Below are 19229 nucleotides of genomic sequence, written 5' to 3'. Positions count from 1 at the left end.
GCCACCTCGAAGTCCACGGAACAGAACTACATTTATTTTATCTTCACTCCTATCTTCGCCTTAAGTGACCGATAAAAAGATCTGTTATTGAAAAATATGAATTTGTCAATTCAATCAATTCACCTGGCCTTACGTGACTATCAACAAACCTTTTAAGGATGACCTGACCTTGGTGAACGGCCGGTTTTGCTTTTTTACCCAATCACAGCTCATTGCGTCGATGTTCATTTTTTTTTCTTTCGAAGGGTTCAACTCGTTGTTTTGGCTAGTTCTCAAACTTCTTAGTGATACAAACTTCTTTGGTGATACAAAACGAAAACTTAACTTCTTTGTCAAATAGATTAGAATTTTCAAAGAAAAAGGAAATGAAATTATCAACGGAGACATATCTATCGAATTTAGAACCCGTGTACCTGTCTTCTTAAGGTTGAAAATTAAGTTGCAGTTGAATCTGTCAATTTTGGTGTCGTTTAGAAGTTCACACTTTACAACTTTAGAATATTTCTGTAATTTGATGTCCTATACAAGCATGCAGCATTGACGGGAAATTGTAACAAAGATAATTGAATATGTACGTGTAAATTACAGCAATTAAAATTCTTACGTGTCTTTAAACGTCTATTTCCAAATGAATGTGCTAGCTACTCAAGGATACCACTTTTACCATTCTCAGGTTGACAACAATTACCATAGTCTCCATCAGGAGCCAGTAATGGCGCCTGTCTTCACTATATATTCGCAATAGAGCCGTAGAAGAATTTGGCAATTAATCAGTACAGCTTTCATGGGTTTTTTTTTTTTTAATTGATTGTTTGTTTGTTTTTTCGGTTGAGTTTATCTTTATCCTAGCGATGCCTCGTGCTTGGCATTGGCCTTGACATTAAAGGAGTTCAATCCCGTTATTTTGATTTATTTTGGCCACGTACAAATTTGCCGTTCAAGCTGAAGGAAACCCGGAAATATTAGTTTACTAAGATAGAAAAACACCAAAGAAACAATGATAGGAACAAGGATGGAGAGGATTGACACGGATTACAAACTTGAAAAGTTTAGGTTAAACTTTTCAAGATGTGCAAATCAAGACGTAGCTTCTTTAAGGTGAAGGTAGAAGTTAAATAGACCCATTGGCGTGCACTGTCTATTAGGCGCAATAGTGGAGTCCGGTCTTGGTTTCTCCCCGAAAGGTCTGAAGGATGAAGAAAGCGCGCAATCATTTCCCGAACAGCGACCGGTGTTCGAGTTTCGTTGTCTATGCAGTCAGCTTAATGGAGAAAGAAGAGGATTCGAAAGACGTAAAACTTCCCAACAAGCAAAAGCATTTCGAACTGAATCCTAATTCCAAGGCCTGAGGGCATTTGAAACTGTATGCCGTTGTCTTGTCATTTGACTGTCAATGCACCTGAATATATAAGATTTACAAAGAAAAATAATGACAATTCGTGTGTCCGGAATTTTACAATTGATAATAACTTGAATTACCTGAATTGAATTGTAGTGTTCCTTTGGCGTAAGCGTAACGATTGAAAGTCTGTTCGCTCAGGACACCACTGCACTTGATATGGACAGTATCCCGACAAGTACTGTCTAGTTTTGGCCTTGGGCGACAATTAAAAATTGCTCATGAGTCCCCCGCAAAGCCTGCTTTAACAATAGTGCGGTAAATGGACTTGCGTGATCTGTTACCGGTGGCCACTCGCAATCGTTCATGTGACGAATATCACGATGCTGCTAAATTTATTTATAAACCATTTCATCAGAAGCGTGGTAAAAGCTGACGTTTCGACTTGTCCCGTGAACATCGAGATTCCTCGTGTTTTTATTTCCAGTCACAATTTTTCTTTGTTAAGCAAAGTTAAGTTTTGTGCTAGTTACACTTTTGGTAATCAGTGCTGTAAGCTTGATTCGTAAAATGATACGGGAACTGTACACTGTACACTGCAATTTATTGAATTCATCTGTACATGTCCACATTTAATTTAATACAGGAAATATAAAAACATTTCAGATGGACTTTGAGTTCGAACTCGATTTGGACTCTTTAGTCGAGTGGCCTAAGTACTTAATACTCCTCTTTAGCCAGTTTAACGCTGAGTTAGCCTGAACAGCTCAGAAGTTCAGTTACTCTGAATAGCATTTTGGTTAACCTATACCTCACTAACAATGCTAATAGTAACACGGTATATTCATAAAGTTAAAGTGAAGTACATACAACGTATAAATCATGACTTATTTCGAAATAGTCCGACAGTGATGCATCCCAGCGCCACGCTGAGTAGGAGTGGATTAAGGTTGCACGCGCTAGTGTGGTGACCATTTTTGGTACTCAGGCTACACGCAATGTGTAGGGCCAGGGCTTTGTATACGATCTACGTGACATTAGTCTGTTTTCGACGGCGTTTTCAACCTTTTAGACGTGCGTAGTTCGATCGATTGACGTTATTCGCAAATAAGACTGAATTCCAGTCCAGCGTGATGCTTTCGGCTGACCATATTCCGGGATACGGAATATATATTCCGGCTTATATCAGAATAGCCATTTCTAACGTACGTCAAAAGACCGGCATCTGTTCCGTTACTAGAATGATCCAAGCCCTGCACTCTTGCCAAGCACTATTTTCTTTTGACATCATCTCAGATCTGACTTCTCAAGAGGTTCAGGATGCCTCGTTCAGTCCCCAAAGCCGTAATGAACATCCGTTCTCCCTTCCTGGCAGCAATTGCAATCTAAAGCACAAACGCCTCTATTTCGCTTCCGGCCAGTTTAGGTCGTTAGCCATAAGATCGGTTACAATCATTTCCAAACATTTCTTTTTCTTTCGTTTTCTCTTTTCACCATTTTAAATTTGAAACTTTGCGGAACAACTCCAGCACTTGGTTGCCGATGTAAATGAAAAAGGAGCGGGCGAGAAAAGCTAGACGGTGATTAATACCTGTTTGCAGGCTTTTATGGAGAACCCTAAAAAAAAATAAACATGTTCATGCCGGAATCATTTGTAAGCATCAATGTAATTTTTGTTGATGTAGTTATAGATTTATCGTCAGATAAGGTTTGACAACGGCTCATTTAACGGTTTTCCAATACGGTTTCCAACCCCAGGGTGCCGATTGATTTTCTTGGCGCCGTTTTTTTTTTTTTTTTTTTTTTTAATTCACTCTAGAAAGCAGTCTCGAAAAGAGATGTTCATTTTGTTTTGACGTTTTAGGTGACTATTCACCGGATTTGTATGGATGAAAGGCCAAGCTGAAAGAAAAAAAAAAGTTCGTTTTCGACTAGAAGAAAATGGATACGTGTGGATGGAGCACAAAGCTTGTTATTAGTCCTGCGGCCGCTAGACTATTCTTAGAATTTCGTAATTAATTCTACTTCCAGGCCCAGAGAATGCGAGGAATGCATGCTCGCCGCATATTTTTAATACCAATAAGGACAAACGGATGAGGTGGTATCCCATTTTTTCCTGTTCCAGAGTAAGCCAATGAAACGCCCCCTAACAGATTTATAATTGAGAATGCAAACTGAAAGTTGCTCTAAATACTATGTGTCGAAAATAATTTCGATAAGAGTGACTTAGCAGCTCTGTTTGCAGCTCTGATATTTTTTATCGCTGGGGTCCTAGAGCGAAATTAATATCATTTTTTTAAACTGAACTGAATCGAAAGACTGGTAGTTACGCAACCTTCATTTGCGCAGTGATTGTCACGTAGATTGTATACAAAGCCCGGGCGGGAAGTCGTTAAGCGCGTCCTGAAGCATGTGTTTACGTAGGAGGCCTGGGCCGCATGTGATCGAACCACAAATATTACAGCAACTCTGGATGTTGAAAGAGCATTGTTATCGGAAGAACTCTTTCCAGTAATTTCCATATTGTATTGCGAAATGCCAGAAAATGTTACTGATAAATTGGAGATTATTGTAGAACAAAATATAACGATTATTTTAGGAAAGATGTGCTGGACAAACACGATGAAAGTGGATTATAGCTCATCAACTTTGATTTTGTGGCAGGTTGTCAAGGTTTCAAAAATGATACTGGTATTTTCCCCATTTAATTGATACTTTTTTAACTTCTGTGGCAAGGTAATAAACTATGTATAGTAAGCTATTAGCCATTTTTATACTAAAACACGATTTTTTACGGTCACTAGAAATTTGTGCTCGGTGATGAAAGTGTTAAAAAAATGCCATTTGTGATGACGGTCTAAATCGCAACATTTTGCCGTAAAGAAGGAAAAGAGCTAATGCCTACCTCAGTATTACTCCCAAAGAGTTAAAAGACAATTCGTCTCTGACGCAAAGTACAAGGTATTAAATATTAAACCAATATTAAACCAATTGTATACAAAGCTATCAGCCATTTGTATTAAAATACGATATATTAACGGTCACTAGTAATTTGTGCTCGGGTTTTTAAACTCAAAATTTTAGAAAGCAAATGCCTCCCTCCTTATTGTTCCCAAAGAGTTAAACTATACGTTTAGCAAGTTCTTTCAACGTTTGGAGTCAATTCAATTCGTATGTCATTATAACGGATGGTGAGGGAATGGTACCTTGAAAAGTTTTTGATCCGGTCTCAAAATCTCTGAATTTTTCAGTGATGAGTCACTAAGTCTCGTTTTTTTCTGTGCCTCTTCCTGTCTCGGAGTCTAACAACAACTCACTCTCAGTCTTGGATTTTCAAACAAGGAACTCTGCGTCATAGCTAGTCTCCTATGTTTTTTTGGATTTCTCGGTTTTTCCCGGAGTCTCACTTTCGTCAAGATGCCTTCTCTTTGCAAAGTTTATACTGCATGTTACTGAATAATTTCAAAAATAATATGCAACTTTAACCTGCCGCGGCAGCAAAGATTCGCCCAGATATATAGTTGGCGAAAAAAAAAAATGCAATTCCTATACAAGAGATGAGAAATTCTTAAGGTTGAAAATTACTTGCACCTCAGTCTTCTTTTCTTTGTCGTTCGTCGATGATATCCTTTTTATCCCGATTTGTGTGATTCGCACGTTACAGCATTATAATCCCCGTGTCGCATTTATGTCAGTTCAGCCGGTTCGCCACATTAAATGCGTGTTTCGGTACCAAATGCACGTGGGCGAAAAAATGACTCTAACTTCCTCGGATCTCATTAAAAATGTTTTTGTAAACTATATGTAGAGGACAGGTGACTGGAATGCACGACTCCACTTGTTCCAGGCCAACGCGAGGATGCCACTTTTTCCTTTATATTTAGTGACAAGCATATGGAAAATGTCATTAATAGTTTTCTCATATTTATTACGGCAGAGTAGAAGAATTTGAGACTTAAGTACATTATAGTACGGTTTAATTTTTGTTCATTCTCCCGACGCTGCGTGTCTGGCAATGCATTGGTCATAGGAACGAAAAACGAAAAGAAATCGAATGTTTAAAATTTATATCAAACAAAGCATTTCGAAGTGATTCCTTGTTTCGAATCCACAGAATACATTCAGTAAAACTATTTGTTGTTGTCTAGTCAGTTTACTTTGTCCGTGTATATATTAAAGTTTTACAATCGAACAGTTGATAATCATTTACCTGAATCAGTCGAACTGTCGAATTATCTTTTTCTTTGGTGTGGGCGTCAGTACTGGATCATACAAGAGCACCGTAAATAATTCCGAGTAGACCAGACTTGCAAGTGCTATTTTGTTCTTGCGTTGGACGATAATTAGTAAATACCCGTATTTTGTAGTCCAACACTTAGCCCCGTGAATGGATAGTATGATCTGTTACTGGTGGCCGCGCTCATGTGATAACTTGACAGTTGTGTGACAGACACTCTCGATTATTTATTTATGAACCATCCACCAGAAGCGTGCTAAAAGCTGGCATATTATAGAGATCAGTGGTTCATTAACTTCGTTTCTATACTTGCCAACAGTTTTTTTGCCGGTGCAACGTTAAATTTGTACTTGCTAAATGGAAGCTAATAAATTCCCGCCCCCAATTGGCCCGGCCTGTTCCTCTTTGGAACCTCTATTTTGACTCGTTCTTGTTAATCTGCACCTCTTTTGTCCTTAACACTAGGGGCATTGTTTGAGTTGTTTACCTCTTGTTTCGTTTGTCCAGTTACAGAGAACCTTAAAACGATGTAGGTAGCCTAAAACACTCAGTTTTGTTATTTAAACGATACGAAAACTGTGCATGCCCTGTGCTGTCCAGCTATTTGTTTCATGAATTTACAACAGGCCTAGGCTAAATAAATATTCTTGTAATTGTTTTCTTTATGTCTAATGCCAATATTTACATACATAAGTTAAAGTAAACAGTCTAAAAGATGAATCTTTTCGGTTTTTTTTTTTTTTTTTTTTATGTCTCAAAGTCCCTCTGGTAAAAAATTGCTTCAAAGGATCCTCATTTACTAACAGCAAAACAAAAACGTGTGTCTGTGAAGCAGCGTGGAATTCTTCGAGAGAGAGAAAGCGTGAGGCGCGTGACGTCACTGAAGCACCACGTTGGGATATTTCGATAAATACGCCTTTTCAATAATAACTTTCACACCGCGTGTCTACCATGAGGCGCCCCGTGACCAGCCCATGGGGAAACTTTGAAGACCTTGTGGAGTTTGGTCGATTTGATGTCACGCCACAGAAAATTTTTTTGAGAAAGGTTTGAGTAGAAATAATCTTTCAATTCCCTTTTGCCTTTTTTTTTTAGCCACAAAAGTAAATACAAGTTCGGTGTGACCGTGGAAACTCAAACTGTCTAATTTTCTTCTACAGAGAAAAGCCGCATATCATAAAATGTTAACAAGTCGAGTGTTAATTGTCATAAACTTGCAATTTCAGGTATCACATTACTTGCACGCTGTAGTTTCAATGATACGGGGTATTTGTTTTTGTGTTGTTTTTTGTTAGGTTTTTTTTTTTTTTTTTTTTTTTTGACTGCAATATACACTTAGAGCACCTGGATAATGTAATCATTAGTCTCGCCTAGTACATGCACGCTCCCAAGAAAATGATAATTTAAAGTGTTTTGAATAGACATCCCCAACTTATTGGCGAGATTTACCACTCTTTACATACATACATGCATACGTTAAACTTTATTTTATCTCAGGTTTTCAGTAGCCAAAAATAGGCAAGTATCTCTGAGAAAATTAAAATCAAAATAAAGTAACACCACGTAAATGGAATAAAATATTAACTTAGAAGAAATTACAATCAAGAGGCGTACCTCTCAGTGATTAGGCATTATTAGACCCAGGATTATTAGTCGCCCCTCCTAAAACATTTTACGTCATTGTATTTATTATGCATACACGGCGCCTGTTTAAATACGGCTCGGGCTATACATTCAACAAAAAGTGCTAACAACAAACAAAGAAAGAAAATAGTGTTTAATTTCCAGGAGTGAAGATCTCGCATTCGTATCTATTCATTAAATATATTATACATCAAGTGATAAGTACGATCATAAATAAACTTCGTATTTCTATGATAAAATAACGGGTGCTGTTTATTGTTGTTGATGGTTTGTTCCTTTTTTTAATACCTCTTAAAATTTAAAACTGTGATGCCTTGCACGGCATTTACAGCCGGCGGTGGTTTCGGCTGCATTGAAGCCGATGATAATCGTAAAACAATTAGCAGCATTTTCTCTCCTTTTCATTTTTCCGATTCAACTGACCATCGCTGCGTTGTTTCAAAATCATTCTGTTTTAACATATTTCCAATTTGGCTCTTTCCTGCTGTTGATCTTTCTTTTTTGTTTTTGTTCAGCCACCGTGTATAACATAAGTTTTATTTTAAAGTCAAGTGGAAATCGCGAAGCTCTTTTAAAATCGTGGGAGATATACTTAAAGGAGGTAAAATTTGGCATTATTAAGTGAGTATGGTTATGTGCAACTAATGACACTGATATGGTGTGATATCATGGTAATATTTTTCAAATAAATTTGCACCTCTAAATGGCCACTTTAAATGGTAACGAATGTTTCAGGCAATTACTACGGCGAAGCTTGATCAAGTGACTTTTCATGTCTTATGCTCCAACTACAACTTTTTTTTTTTTTTACTTTCTCTGCTCACACCAAATATCTCCTTACATCTGGATGCTCCAGACTTCTCGACTGTGCTCCAGAATTTTTGAGTCCAGCATTCAGTACAATCCCAAGATAATTATTCTCCTCACTAAGTACCATATATTTATTCAAATGTTCGACCTGAGAATTTTCTGGTTAATCGTCCCTGAGCAGTATTTGATTAATATATAATGCATTCCCTTCACCTATCTCCTTAACAGTTCATTGATATTATTTTTGGGAATTTTAAGCCAATGACATTTTTTTTTTCTCATGATGGTTGTTGCTAAGGTGCGAGCTTTGGCATTTGTCTATAAATGAATAAAAGTGTTTTACGATTGTACGAAAGTGAAGATCCAGAAAGCTCCTCAAACAGATAACCGTTCTATCATTCAGACGTACTCATACTCTACGGATAGGCTGATCAGCTGGAAACGTAAAAGTCAGATATGATTTTCTGTGTGCGGCTGCGAGTTTTCAAGTGCAATTAGAAAAAAGAAAGAAAGAGTTACCTCGAGAAGTTTTGTGGAAAGTTAGACACTTTCCACCCCTGCCTCGGTTACCTGTGAGAAACACCGGTCGGAAGCACACTTATATTGTTCGTAACAAGACGACAAACTAATATTGAACAAATGCGTCAAAACTGCTAAGTTTTACGCCGCTTAATTTCTTGATAAGAGGTGATTATTTTAATCTTCTTTTCCTCTCCTACTGAGCGTATGCTTAGCCAAAGGAACAAATATTGGTTTAAGAATTGGCCACACGCGGAGATCTGCAAGATAATCACAAAAACAACGGAGGGGACGATTACCATGAGAAAGAAACAAATGGTGCTAAGTCCCCCAAAAGTTGCTAATTTGCCAAAAATTTCGTTTGTATTGCACTACACACCGCAAACCAAAACAAATTTCAAGCCAATTAATAATCCTGCTACTATGCTTGCCGTTAAATAGAAGGTGATGTTGTGTAGCTCCACTATGTTTTATGCTTCCCAAGTGAAAATGTTAAATTTGTAGCTTAGGTTAATCCACACGAGCAAATAGTACATATTTTCTAAGCGTTATCTTGATTTCATCTTGGCAAACTTATTTTCGAAAATTAATGGTCGGTTAGTTGTCCAAAGAAATGCAAATTTTAAAATTTTGCTTTTTTAAATAGATTTGTATACGTTTTCGAATTTTGTTTTTCTTAGCACAACACAAACAATGATAATGAGTACACAAACTCGGCCTGTATAAAGAAGATTCTGGAACTATATAAAGCTAGACAGAAAAAATGTTGCAGTTGCCGAGACGGCCAATTTGATTAGTAGCGATGTTCGTTGAGCTAAAAGAAATTAATTTCCTTTTCTGCTTGTTTTGAAAAAAGAGATAACAACAGTATAATAATTTGTATACATAATAGATCAGCAAAATTGTTTCGCTTTTACAAAATTGACGTGAGCGGTAAGTACAAAGGATTTTAGGTCTTAACAACTCTGGATTAAAATAAAATTGCCTAAAAGTGAAATGCTATCGCCACTGAAGGCGGGAAAATATTTTTCTCCCTGCAGGAGAGTTTTAATCAAAAGATAGTAAACTTTAATTCGAACTAAACATTCTTTTAGCTCTGAGTGTATACAGACATCAGTGATAAGGAGTTTCGAGAACACTTATCGAACTTTTCAAACATCACCGTCTTGAAGATACTGACGTATTTGGCTCACATCTATCAGCGGGAAACTACAATAACAAACATGAACGTGGTCCCCGGCTTTAAAAGTTAGCTTGATTTGACTGCAAAAGTAGTGTAATTATTTTTCCCGCCATTATAATTCCATGACTACATACAGCAGAGGCGCACAGAACAAATAGAATTCATCAACGATGGAAAATATGCTGATTTATTATCCAACTGTAGCGAATACTGTCCAAATAACAGTACAAATATACAGAGATATTGTACAGTAGAAAACCTGTTTGCCGTACAGGTCGGTGCGCGCACCCAAAACTGTCACACTCTACCTCTTTCATTGATAAATTTATTGACTACAGCAGTTGGATAATAAATCTCTTATTAGATGTTTTGGTGTGTAGTATCGCTGTATATTTTCACTCGTTGTTTGTATTTTGACGAGCCCTACGGGCTCGTCAAAATACGGCACAACCCGTAAAAGTATACAGCGATACTACACACCAAAACATCTAATAAGATATATTTACCCCAAAATTCTCACATCGGAAAAAAAGATGAAATGCGTGGCTTTACAAAATAAATGAAATGGATTGAAAGTAAGCGACAATTTATTGTTACAGTCGAACTTCCAGTAACCAGGAGTGTCGACCCTGTTATAGAGGTGGCGCTGTGGCCTCATGGTTAGTGCGCTCGACTCCAGATCGAGCGGCCCGGGTTCGAGCACTGCATGGCCGGGGATATTGTGTTGTGTTCTTGGGCAGCACACTTTACTCTCACAGTGCGTCTCTCCACCCAGGTGTACTGAATGGTTACCAGCGAATTTAATGTTGGGGGTAGCCCGGCGATGGATTAGCATCCCATCCAGGGAGGGAGTAGAAATATCTGCTTCATGTGACAGAAAACGGATAAGCTCCGGCCTGATGAGCCACTTGGCTCTTATGTAGACTGTTCTGGTTACGCTGGGACTTAGAGAACATTAACTGTCTTTATTCAAGAGGTGTGCGTATTATGGAAATGTCCGTCAGGAGAGGTTTGACTGTATTTTAATGAAATTAAGCCGAAACTAACAAAAAGTTGACAAACTGAACCAGGAGTGTACCAGCTGTTGACTTAAACTGTTTTTGATATTTCGTCGTTCAACAGAAACCGTTTCTTAAATGAAGGGATGAAACAGAGTAGAATTTCAGAATGATAGTACTCACGAAAAAGACTGAGACGAAGAGAAGCTAAAATTGCGAGAATCGATAACAAATAATAACTCTAAAGGAGAGGTTTTAAGTGTTCAGTATCAAGAATTCTACCTGTTGATTGTGCGGCAAATTTAAGAAGGCGAAAGAAGAATTTAAAGCAAACACAAGAAACTTAAACTTAAGAAATTTACGAAAGCGTACCACATTCATTTATCCTTGTATTAGTTATCGAATAAAAATTCATAACCTGTTTCCAGTACATTGAATGAGAACGGTTTAATGAAAGCTAAAACAATAACGATTACGCGTAATTAAGCGAGGTTTTATTTTTCTGGGTAAAACTAATCGAAAAATGACCTTGACTACCGTTTCTGACGCCATAGCCGCGACCATTTCTTTTATAAAACGCAAAAGGCTTAAAGCTGTTGTCAAAACAACCTTAGGGTGCGTTTCTTTAAGAAAATCCAAGATTGGATTCTTAAATCCAGAAAACGGATTTTGCGTTTCTTTTCTAAACAGATTAATCCAAGATCTCTCGGTTCATGGTACGTCAAAGGAACCGAAGAATCTACTCTGGGTAAGGATTCTTCGGTTCCTTTGATGTACCACGATCCGAGTGATCTTGGATTGATCTGTCTAGTAAAGAAACGCAAAATCCGTTTTCGGATTTAAGAATCCAATCTTTCTTAAGAAACGCACCCTTAGTGAAGGAGGCAAGGAGGCATCTTTCCTTGCAGATCTTAGGCATTGATAATAAAATCTAATATTATTACCAGTTATTGCTATCTTATCTTTTTTTTTCTGTCTATACAGGTGGCTTGTGCTGCTAAAAGAACACACCAATCGCTACATGAGACACTGCATTTCACCGCTCCATTGTTATTGCCCCTCTGTGGAGCTCCTTTATTTCGAGGACTTAATTGACGCAGCGTTCTTTGCTTGGATAAACCAGTTTTCTGGGATTTCAGCATGCGCATGAACTCGTAGTTGATCAAAGAAATCAAAGTATTGCGGAGGCCAGCTCCTGATCATACCTGTAACACCTCGCTCATGAATAAGCTTAAACTCGTGGGTCTTTTTCCCTTTCATAGGTTAACTAGATTTGTCTAAATAATTGCAACTAAAGGATGATGTCCTTTTGTTATCGTTTGTGATGATTTAGTTATATTGAGTCAAGAGGGTTTTTTTTTTGTTTGTTTGTTTGTTTTACAGAAGAACCCTAACTGATACCCAATCACTGCTATTTGAAATTTGAGCCAGCGATACTGAAAAGTCAGATCGAAGAAAGATGAAAATAATTCTATAAGCGTTCAGAGCGAAACATTTTTTCAAGATTTCCTTTTGAAACTATTCTATTTTTAATTTTGGTGTGCCAATAGAAGAGGAAAGAAAATTAAAATTAAAGAAACATACATAAGATTGTCTATAAATCCTATTTAAATCATCTTTTTTCTACTTATATTTGTGTTTACCCAAGCAATCCTTAAGATGTCAGAGTGTATTACATAAACGTTGCAAAGAAACTTGCTTAGAGAGTCGGATAAAGATAAACGTGAGACAAAAGCCTGAAAAATGAATCTATACTACACTATATAAATAAATAGATATTATAATGCATTCAGTTGCTGTTTGATTCAGGGTTCACGAACACGCCATCAGGACCGAGTCAATATTTCGAAATTAGTTCATTTGTTACTTGTTACCTCAGAGCCTTGCGTCGTGCTCGTATCCTCGCGATTGAAAACCTCGTTCATGCAGTTTTATTATCCACCAGCAACTCATCACTCACCTGTTCAAATGTATCTCTTTTGTCTTTGAGAATCGCCTCAACTCAAGATCTGTCCTTAATATCGAAACAGTAAGGTTTCTGGGCCCCATAGAGTTAACGTGTACCTTGCGTGGAAATCCCACTGTAAGAAGGATGTTTCAGAAGCCATGTGTAATATGATAAAATACATGCAAGTACTTCATGGCCATTGAATGGTGGTTACTTCACCACCAATATTAAGATCAGAAATATCCAAAGGAGTCCAAAAGAGAACTTGATTACCTATTGTACATTGTACTTTTACAAGCAACTGCTCAAAAATTCTTATCGCGTGCTAGCTTAATTTTATGCAAAAATAAATTCACAGCTGTTTACATCTTGGCCTCTGGCTGCGTCAAAAAGTGATTTCCCGCTGTTTGGCGATAACCAAACACTTGCGCGTGCCCTCCTCGATCAGTCCGATCACGCATTGTTAAGAAATTCTCATATATAGTGTAACTTCACTCATATTTTTCCTGTACTCCTATCTAAATTGAACCGGCCATTGAAATAAGCGAGGAAGTTAGTACAAAGCTATTTGTAAGTCACTTAGCATAGATTGGGAATGAGAAATTAGTGCTATTTTTCTACAAGTTCGACCCCAGCACAGAAAAATCTGATAAGGATAATGACAAGATATTAGTTGCGGTCTATACTGGTAAATTCGTGCTATGCGTTAAGTTACATTTTTAACCTCCCCGGGTTTTCGTTTTCTAAGGTTATACCGCATTTCGCATTAATCGCGTGGTTTTAACGCCGATAGCAGCAATAGCTTGCTTGACATCGTTCGCTTTAAAGCACTGTCGCGTACTTACTTTGCATTTATGGCACTAGGCCCAGCTTTTGGGTGTGTGTTCCAAACTTCTTTTAAAACATTTATAATCACTGGAATTGTACTTGAAGCCCAGGTATGACGTGACGAGATACAACAGAAAAAAAAAAAATCAACAGTTTGGAAAAAGAAGCTGTTAAGGCTAAGTTAAGGGAGAGCTAATGATATGAGGAAAAATAAATAAAGAAGGACAAAACAATGGAAAACGAAAGAATATTTACATGCAAAATTTCGCATGATGTCGCATGCATTTGAACTGATGGGTTTAGCGGGTTTTTCTCACTTTGTGGGATCAGCATTTCAGTAAGCAAAAATAAACAAAAAAGAGCCCCTTTGTTTTATTTTTAAAAGCAGCTATGGATTATTATCAACTAGGAGCGAGCAAGTGCACGTTTATTTATCGGAATAAGAACATTCAGGCACCGAGTGTTGTTAATGGTCTTAATGTGTCATTTTGGTATTATTTTGTTATCAAAGCGTTCTCTTGTAGGCTATTATGCGGATGTTCAAGCCACAAGGAGTCACCATTAGAAATAGAAACACTATAAAATTTCAAAAGAAATTAATAACACTGCTGGTTTACTCTTATTATTAGCTAATGTTCAATTTCGTTGTTACTTCGAATGGAAACTTTCCTCATGTCAGTTCCTTCGCTCAACCAACTGATCGATCATGACTTTCTATCACCGTTGATAGTAAACATTCTAAGTGGTGATTGACAGATGAATTTTATGGAAGGTACTAGACCCAGGGGAATAAAGTTGTTTTTATTCTCCTTGTTGTGAAAAAAAAATCGATAAATAAATTAAAGATACTACTTGACTGTGGACCATAACATGACCAATTTTTCTCTACAAGCATAAATCATTTGACTTCATAGGAACTTTTCCTTATCATGTTTTATCATTATCGTTTGTAGAATTTTCTTAACGAGTAAAGAAAGGTACGTTATCCGTGAAGTTGGCTTTTGTATGTTACTTTTTGCGTACTAGATTAAAAAATATTCCTACCTTTTGTCTCTAAGAGCAGGTTATATCTCTTTTGTCCTCCGATAATGTTGCTTTCGCTAGTTAAACAGCTTACTTTAGGCTTTGTAGCTGTTGAGAAGATCTACACAACTTGATTTATGAGCACTCTATCTTGTGCTCGTGTGATCACACTCTCTCGTATTGAATTTGCAATCTTTCTAATTGCTTTAAAAGCTTGTCATTTATTAAAGTTCTTAAACTGAAAGATAAAAACCTGTTACGTTAATTATCGTGGCATTTCATTAAAAAAAAAAAAGGATAACAACCGTTGTTTCATTTGAAACTTACAGTGATCAAGCAGTATAAAACAAAAATTACGATTTAGCCAACGCATGTTTCGACATCAATCACGATCATACCTTAGCCATTTTAGCTATTAAACCTTCCTGGATGATTTAGAAATAAGCAAAGTCCAGCTAAAGTAGTTAACGACCTTGCGTGAGCGGGCACACATTGATGTTCCATGGTAGCGTGCTGTTCATGTGTTCCCGGGTTACTTGTCGCTTCTAACAATAACATTTTAAGTGGCGTATTATACTAAGAAATTTTTGGACGAGTTTAAAAGCGCTAGCTTACTCTTCAAATCCGGTGCTTAGTCTGTATTTAGGCTGGCCTTCCACTCCAATCTATATCATGTGTTGACATTCAAATTTCGAGTTCAAATTTTTTAATTTGACCGCACTATGTGAAATGACCATCTCAAGTTCGTTTGCTGAATTTGTTTTTATTACCGTTTGTTTGAATATTGGCCGTGAAAACCTAATAACATAAAAGGGCGTTATTACGTGCACGTGAGTCTTGCTTCTGATCACGGAGCTTCAGCGAGTAATAAATTCTGGCTGGCCGCTTTATAGGGGCAAAGACAATAGAAAACCCTCATCGGGACCACTAAAAGGTGGCGCAATATTCAAAGACAACTAAAGTCTTAGCGCTAAAAAGGCGTCACGGTTACCGTATGCCTTGAAAGGTGTCTCATGTCCAAGCGATGTGGCGCGTTTAAACTGTAGATACCTAAACCCCTACATCAAATTAAAGCTTATAGAGCTGGCTCTCAAACTACATGTATACAAATTATACAAATAATTTTGAAATAAAAGCTAAATTGTCAAGTTTTTCACGACATCTAAATGCGAGCGTCCGAATCACCTTTTGAAAGTTGCAAGTCATAGTTAATTTTGTTTTCTGGTAAATTAATTTTTTCCTCAGTTTCCGGACCCAAAAAGCTGAAAAATCCTGTCTGCGTTTTGCCATGTTCAATTCCAGTGAAAAGTTATAGAACAGTTTTGAAATAGGATAAAAAATCGCACAAAAATTGTTCTCGGAGAAACAATATTTCGAAATAAAAAAATTCGCAGGCAAGTTTTTGTTGTTTCTGATATGTCAAACTAACTACTGTTCAAATTTGAAGGCAAACCAACAAATTACCTTTGACTTGTAACTTTCAAAAGGTGATTCGGACGCTCAAGTTCAGAAGGTAGTGAAAAATTCCGCCATTCGTTTTATTTCAAAATTCTTGGTATTGTTTGATAGCCCGCTCTAAAAGCTTTCATTTGATATAGGGGCTTTTAAAGTATCTACAGTTTAAACCGGACGCGCTATATCGCTTGGACGCAAAAAACCTCTAAAGGTATACGGTAACCTTAATTAGGAGAGCTGTTTTACTGTACACTTATACTCGGTAGTGCTCTTAAAGTTCGTCCAAGGCATAGGATGCTTAAAACTAACCCCCATATTACTCAAAACAGATATCAGAAATGCTGGACTTTGACGGTTACATTTCATTTACTTTCCAACCACAGAATTGAACCAAGAAGAATATCATCAGACACGATTTTGCATTCTCCTGTAAACTGGCAGCACTAGTACAGGGCTATAACAATCATCCGCATCTGCCTACCCAACAAACAAATGTGGTTAAACGTCCTACAGAAAACCCACCAGCTATGACACAATATCAAATCCAATGTTTTTATTAAACAAACACTGCTAGATACACTTTGTTTTGATTCTCGGTTTTTGTGCTCGCCGCGACACGCAAACCCTTTCACATGTGTAATACTGACGATAAAGAGGGAAAGAGTCACGTGATAGCACGACATGAAGTTTTATCTTTCGGATTAAACCAAGACAAATTACGTCTACGAATGAATCTTTCTGTTTAAGTCGATATAAATCAAGTTGCGCACGTCATCTTGAATAATTGATTTATGGTTTCTGGTGCCCCTCTGTTTGAGTGCTTGTGGAATACCTGTCACTAATATGTCTTTAATTGGCTTTGTTCAAATTTAATTGACTGGCTTTGCAAATCACAGCAAGTGATTTAATGTTATTTAAACGCCTTGTGCGACAAAGCATTGAGGATACCACTTTGCAACAAATCACCCAACCTTGCGCTAAGCTCTTCGGTATGAACTCTGAGGAAGGGCACGTGAAACGGCCCATGAATTGTTTCATGGTCTGGAGTCGAGAAAAGCGCTACCATATCCTGAAAGAACATCCGGGGATTAACAACGCTGAAGTTAGCAAAGCACTAGGTGCAGCATGGCGAAAACTCTCTGAGCAAGACAAAGAACCGTATGTAGAGGAAGCGCGAAGACTCACAGAACAACACAAGATGGAGAACCCAGGGTACAAGTACCAACCAAAACGACGCAAGTCTAAAAGGAAGAGAAAACCAGACAAGAAAACAAGTGCATCAACAACGCCTTATAAGAAAAGCGAAACCCGAAAATCATCTGGTGAAAAGATATACTTGCCGTTTAAAATCATGTCCGGGCCAAGCATATTGCAACTCGATGAATTGAGTGGAAGGCCTTCAGTTTGCTTTCCACCACAGCTTGGTTTGCCTTGCTTCTCGCCAGCCTTTCATGCAGGCACACACGGATTGTGTTCGTGTCATCATTTCTACCCTTCGTCTCATTATTACCCCTCTTGGGCTGGTGGACCGCATGAGCAACTCTACAATGTCGGCTGTGCTTCTTATTTTAGACCTTTCAACGTTCAGGAAAAGCCACAACCAGATCGCAAAGGGGAAACCATCTTCCGTCATTACGAGATGTGATTCAAATCGTGATTCAATCTTTAAGTTTTTTTATTATCATTATTATTTTGTATATAGTAACTTAGCAGAAAAGTGTCTTGCTGATATGGAAAACGGTGCCAAATTTGAGATCAGAGAACTATGACTGTCTCATAGTACCCGCCACTAATAACATGCCATGAACCAATATCTTTAATAAGAGCCTCTTCCAAGCTTTGACACCTACAAAATCTTTTTTTCAAACTCATGTTTTCCTATATTTAACAATGGCCAGGAGACTATGATTGAAATTAACGTGGACCTCGGTCGTAATTCACTATATATGCATTGTAGACTATTGCCAAACTACCTTTAATACACTGACAGTTAGCAGGCAACTTTAGTCACTTTAGTGGTTTGCATGTTTATCTTTTTGCTAAGAAGAGGCACTTGTTTTCACGCAGAGATGCTAATAACTTAATCGAAAGCCACGCTTCAAACGAAAACATGTCACAGCATATTTGACCACAATACGTTGTTTACTATGAATTTGAAGTGATACAATATAGTTTATGAATTCAGTCGTTCGAGCTGTGATTTGAAAAGATGAGAGGCCCCACGGCGAGTGGCTGGGCCCGTTTTGATTCATACCTACAACTCCCTCCCCAAATCCTGGCGCAACGAGTACTTCACTTGAACACTTACCTCAAGATTATTATAGTGCAATTACAAACCGAAATGCAACATGGTCATGATGCAACATATTGCACTTTTCAATACTGTCTTTAAGTGTTTGAATTCAGAATAATAAAATAAAAATAAAATAAATAACTTTATTTAAGTGTCACATTTATTTTGCACGGTTGTGCTAATTGGGAACACTGTAAATAAATTAATAAACAGATATTGGAAGTGGAACATAAACTATTGAGACTCCCAACTAGAGGGAGACTGACCAGTTGGCTATTTACACGACGCGGTCGAGGAGTTGAAATCGGGACTATCAAAAACAAATCCAGATAGCGGTAAGGTGGAGAATTATAAACAATTTACTTATTTTGAATTAAATCTTCCTCAACATGCTGCTACCGTCTTTCAAAACTTCCACGTTGTCCATGGCCAACTGCGTGTCAAGCGGTCTCAACGGATCGAATGGTGTTGGATGAACATTTTGGTACTGTTTGACCATGCTTTCAGTAGAGTTTCGTTCATCTCCCAAGGAATAATTAGTGCATATTCTTAATTTCTCTTCACCAGTTCATCTATCCACCCGTCGGCCCGTCCATCCGTCCGTCCGCCCGTCCGTCCGTTCGTCCATGCTTCCAATGATCCATTCATCCATCTGTTCGTTTGCCTTTGTTTGTTCGTTTGTTTGTTCATTTCGAACCAATTTCTGGTGGATTGTTAAGGCCTGCCATTTAAGTGTAGCTGAACTGATAAAAATAGATATCTGTTCAATGTGTTAAAAGAAAATAGCTTGCAAAATCGTCTGGTGATCATGAAATGCAGGTAAAAAAGATTCCAGTCCGAGAACTTAAGATTCAGGTGAGATCATGACATCTTTCAGCAGATTAATCTTCATGGTACGCGGTCTAAATACAGGCAAAGTTTTAACCATGTGCTAAAAATTTTAAGGCTCACA

The 19229-nt window shown here is 37.6% G+C and overlaps 1 protein-coding gene across 1 annotated transcript; it reads left to right on the top strand.

Annotated features, from left to right (window-relative positions):
* Positions 1-16628: 16628 nt before the first annotated feature.
* On the top strand, positions 16629-17765 carry LOC145483095 (uncharacterized). The gene has a single exon (XM_081461706.1). It carries the CDS (start codon positions 16892-16894, stop codon positions 17627-17629), a length of 738 nt encoding a protein of 245 aa, XP_081317832.1. The 5' UTR covers positions 16629-16891; the 3' UTR covers positions 17630-17765.
* Positions 17766-19229: the final 1464 nt, after the last annotated feature.

Source organism: Orbicella franksi, chromosome 3, assembly GCF_964199315.1.
Source record: "Orbicella franksi chromosome 3, jaOrbFran1.1, whole genome shotgun sequence".
Taxonomy (NCBI): Eukaryota; Metazoa; Cnidaria; class Anthozoa; order Scleractinia; family Merulinidae; genus Orbicella; species Orbicella franksi.
The sequence above is the reverse complement of the archived record's forward strand: the minus strand, read 5'-3'. Positions and strand labels throughout refer to the sequence as shown.

Coding starts and splice junctions, on each gene's coding strand:
- LOC145483095 (XM_081461706.1), top strand. CDS start 16,892: ATGTTATTTAAACGCCTTGTGCGACAAAGCATTGAGGATACCACTTTG.